The sequence below is a fragment of the Triticum aestivum genome, chromosome 1D (genome assembly GCF_018294505.1).
Source record: "Triticum aestivum cultivar Chinese Spring chromosome 1D, IWGSC CS RefSeq v2.1, whole genome shotgun sequence".
Classification (NCBI taxonomy): Eukaryota; Viridiplantae; Streptophyta; class Magnoliopsida; order Poales; family Poaceae; genus Triticum; species Triticum aestivum.
The window spans coordinates 381,330,384-381,334,459 of NC_057796.1; the positions used below are offsets into that span (position 1 = coordinate 381,330,384).

General features: G+C 50.3%; 1 protein-coding gene across 1 annotated transcript; it reads left to right on the forward strand.

Moving 5' to 3' along the window:
• The first annotated feature begins 658 nt into the window (after positions 1-658).
• On the forward strand, positions 659-2,858 carry LOC123182223 (transcription factor ILR3). The gene is made up of 5 exons (XM_044594728.1): positions 659-1,067; positions 1,185-1,262; positions 1,831-1,908; positions 2,027-2,189; positions 2,281-2,858. The coding sequence occupies exons 1-5, from the start codon at positions 955-957 to the stop codon at positions 2,572-2,574; spliced, it is 726 nt and encodes a 241-aa protein (XP_044450663.1). The 5' UTR covers positions 659-954; the 3' UTR covers positions 2,575-2,858.
• Positions 2,859-4,076: the final 1,218 nt, after the last annotated feature.

Below are 4,076 nucleotides of genomic sequence, written 5' to 3' on the forward strand. Positions count from 1 at the left end.
AAAAAAAACAGAAAACGCGTATTTTTTTCCCTTTTCGAGAGGCACGACCGTGACTTTCGCGTAAGCACAACCGTGCCTCTCGCGGAAGCAAAACCGTGACTCTCACGAAAGAAAAAAAACAGAAAACGCGTTTTGTTTTTCCCTTTCCGAGAGGCATGGCCGTGACTCTCGCGAAAGCACAACCGTGCCTCTCGTGGAAGCAAAACCGTGACTCTCGTGAAAGAAAAAAAAAAACAGAAAACGAGTTTTTTTTTCATTTCCGAAAGGCACGGCCGTGACTCTCGATAAAGCACAACCGTGCCTCTTGCGGAAGAAAACCGTGACTTTCGTGAAAGGAAAAAAAACGCATTTTTCACGCAAAAAAAATTCCAAAATTTTTTTGATCAAAAAGCTAAGAAATACCGGGGGAAAACCAAAACGTCGAAAAAAAAACCCGTTTAAAAAGCCGAAAACGCGTGCGGAAAAATAAAAAAAATCGAAGAAAACGTCCAGAGCGCGACACGTGACGAATGGCTGAGAGCGCGCCAAGTGGCGCTGATCGTTGCGAGGCTCCCGAAAGGAGCGCTCCTTAACTAGTTGCTCCCACGCACCGGGCACGGCACCGAGCAACAGAGGGAGAATAAAAGGCGCACGCGTCCCGTCCCACTCAGCTCGCCGGATTTGAATAAGCCCAGCGGCCCAGCGATTGGCCCGCGCCCACGTCGTCGCATCTATCCTCCTCCTCCATCCTCGCGACAACAGTTGCGTGCTGCTTCGGTCGCGCCAAAAGCCAGCGCCCAATATACATATGCGGATTATTGGTCACGACTAGTACTACTGGTTTTCCCCGGCGTCCCGATCTCTTTCGCCCGCCTACCTCCCCCGGCTCGTGCCATCCCCACGCCCGCCACAAGACCGGAAAGATCTGCCCCGGATAGCGGCGGGGAGCGCTCCCGGTCCGCTGGGACTTCGGCCATGAGCTGCGGCGGCGTGGGGCAGGGCGGGTGGCTGCTGGACTACGGCCTCGTGGAGGAGGAGATCCAGGCCTCCGACTTCATCTACATGGTCGACGACCCGCCGGTCTCCAGGTGAGCCAGCTCCCTTCCCTGTTCCCTTCTGAGGTCGGGATTCTTGATGGTGGGCTGTGTTGCTCACTGTCGGTGATCGGTCGAATATTCGGCTGGATGATGAACTTTTGCTTGCAGCGTCATACTGGGCTTCGATGCTCCCAGGAGGGAGGACGCCGCGGCGGCTGCCCAGGACAACTCCGGCGCCAAGAAGAGGTACTGGCTAATAATGTTCTTCTGCTCTACCGAATTTGTTGCGAGTTTTGTGATCTGCTTGCTACTTTTGGTGCTCCTGTTTGGATCATTTGGGCCTCTCTGGTTAGATTGATTGATGAGAAGCGTAGAAGTGGTGGTTGAGAGAAGGCCAGTCTGTCTTTCTGGCCCCCTCTAGAGATAATAGTGGCCACCAAACTTGACTCGCGGAACACTCCAAAAGTGCCCGGTTGTTAGATTGCTGGAATCATCTGCAGACAATTTTGCATCCAATAGATCAGCTCACAGCTAGATAAATTACACAAGGCTCAAAACTTTTGAGACAGGTTGAAGTTAGCTGACGACTTGATATGTCTCTTCCTAGTTAGACCCAATTTTGGAACATCCAGATGTGGCTATTTTCCGCGTCCCCAAAATATAGCCTGAATTCAGCTTAGTAGAAAGCCTGTCAGAATTAGCACGATTAGTCACTGATCACTGATGCTAACTGTCATGCAAATCACGAATCTTAAGACCCAAGCCTACTAAGCATGAGCCTAATCTGAAGATATAATTCTGTATGTATCTGCAGATCCCGTCCAGAGTCGAGCGCGCAGCCCGGCACCAAGGCATGCCGCGAGAAGCTCCGGCGAGACAGGCTCAACGAGAGGTATGTTCCAAAGTTCAGAATTTCACTTCTACGACTGACAGTTACAGTCTCCCACTGCTTCAGTGGTCGACGTGTTCACTGGTAGCCCCACCAAAGCTGATCAGCTCTGATCCACCAGGTTCAGTGAGCTGTGCGCCGTTTTGGAGCCCGGGAAGCCACCCAAGGCCGACAAGGTCGCCATCCTCAGCGACGCCACCCGCCTCCTGGACCAGCTGCGCGCCGAGGCCCAGAAGCTCAAGGCCTCGAACGAGTCGCTCCAGGACTCCATCAAGAGCCTCAAGGTAAACCAGCAACGCGCTGCACTCTGCACCATTCATTCAGCGTACAGAAAAGCTCAGGATCTCATGGTTCGATGTGGCTGTACGTATGCAGTCGGAGAAGTCGGAGCTGCGGGACGAGAAGACGCAGCTGAAGGCCGAGAGGGAGAGGCTGGAGCAGATGCTCAAGGGCGTCAGCGCGGCCGCGGCCGCCCCGCGGCAGTACGTCCCGCACCCGGCCGCCGCGGCCGCGCCGCAGTTCCACCCCGCCGCGGCGTACGCGCACGCCGGCAAGTTCGTCCCGGCGTACGCCGCGGGCTACCCGCCGCCGGCCGCGTTCTGGCAGTGGATACCGCCGACGTCGCTGGACACGTCCAAGGACCCCGCGCACTGGCCGCCGGTCGCGTGATTCATCAGCTCGATGACGCACGCACGGCGGCGATCGTCCGAGGATATGCATGTGTTGAAGCTTGCTCGTACCGTAGAAGTTGACCAAAGCGCGCGCCCGGAGATAACGTCGGGTTTGCTGATGATTGTGTAGCGGTCTCTATGATTGTGCTGTGGATATAATGATCCAGGGCTCGCCTGATGCGGGTTCCTGGTGATCATTGCTCATTGGAGCAGTCTGTGTAACAGCTCTAATGTGATAGCGATGAATATGGTTCATAATTATAGGGTCGATGATGATGCTTATATAGGGAACGATGAAAATTGTGTCCTGCTTTGGATGGCATTAACGCAAATATAAGAAGAATCATGCACGTGCAAGAAAACAAAATGATAATCGAGCTTAACGAAAAAGAGCGCATTGAGTTTTGATAATGCCGCTCTTCTACATTGTAACCCAACTTTACTCAAGCAAGCTTACCGAAGGTGATTATTTACCATCAAATTAGTCCGCCTGGCCCTCAATAGCGCCCTCGACCATTTGTATGTTCCTCACTGTTTCTTCTATCGTGACATTTGCAAGCTTATCGGCGTGGCCGACATGGCTTGCTCTCCGGAGATTCCTTGGTTGGCTATTCGCAGTGAAGTTGGAGTCACTTGCTCGGGGAGGAGTGACAACGATGACAGTTTGTGGACGGCCTTGGCGGTGTTTCTATCCTTGGTGGCATGTGTGGGTCTTGTAGGTAGCCAGATCGGCCGAAGGTGCCCTCGATTTTTTTCTTGGTTTTCCGTAATTAGCCAGGTAATTCTCTTTTGAGCCCTTTGGACTTCTGTTAAAAAAAAGTGACGGGCAAGACGTTCAAGTTCAAGTAACAATCGGTAATGCCCAATAATACTAGACCTTCAAAGAATTACAAATGTTTTACTATATTTTCTAAACTATAATTTTCTACCCCTCTGAATTTAACTGGGGTGGGCCCCATCATCCCCCTATCACCCATCATAATCCCTAGCATCAACTTTTTTGTAAAACAATAAGTAACCTTTTGTAGATGTAGTATTACTCGGGTAATGCCCTAGCCGAGTGGCTATTGCGATCTACAAAGTCTTATATGATGATGGTGTTTGTCAGTGTCCCTTCCCTAAACTGTTGGTTTGGTGCAATTTTCAAGCTCCGGTATGTGGCGTACAATCAAAGAAACAAGACGGCTAGTGTGATTTCGCTCATATTTTTATTTTATCTTTCTGGATGTTTATGTGTTTTTATCTTTTCATTGTATTAATTTCCATTTTTCCTTAATAAACATCAGTTACAAGATGCCCTTTGGGCGTCTTCTCTAAAAACTATGCCAAAAGAGAAAATATGTCATGTGCATAAAAAATAGATAGTAACAATTTATAATGATCCAATGTACACAAAAAGGATTCTACTCCTTTGAATTCCGAATATCATTCATGTTACGTATGGTATGATTTCTAAAAAAAGACCAGTAAACCACCGCTGCCAACGAGCAAGAGAAGATG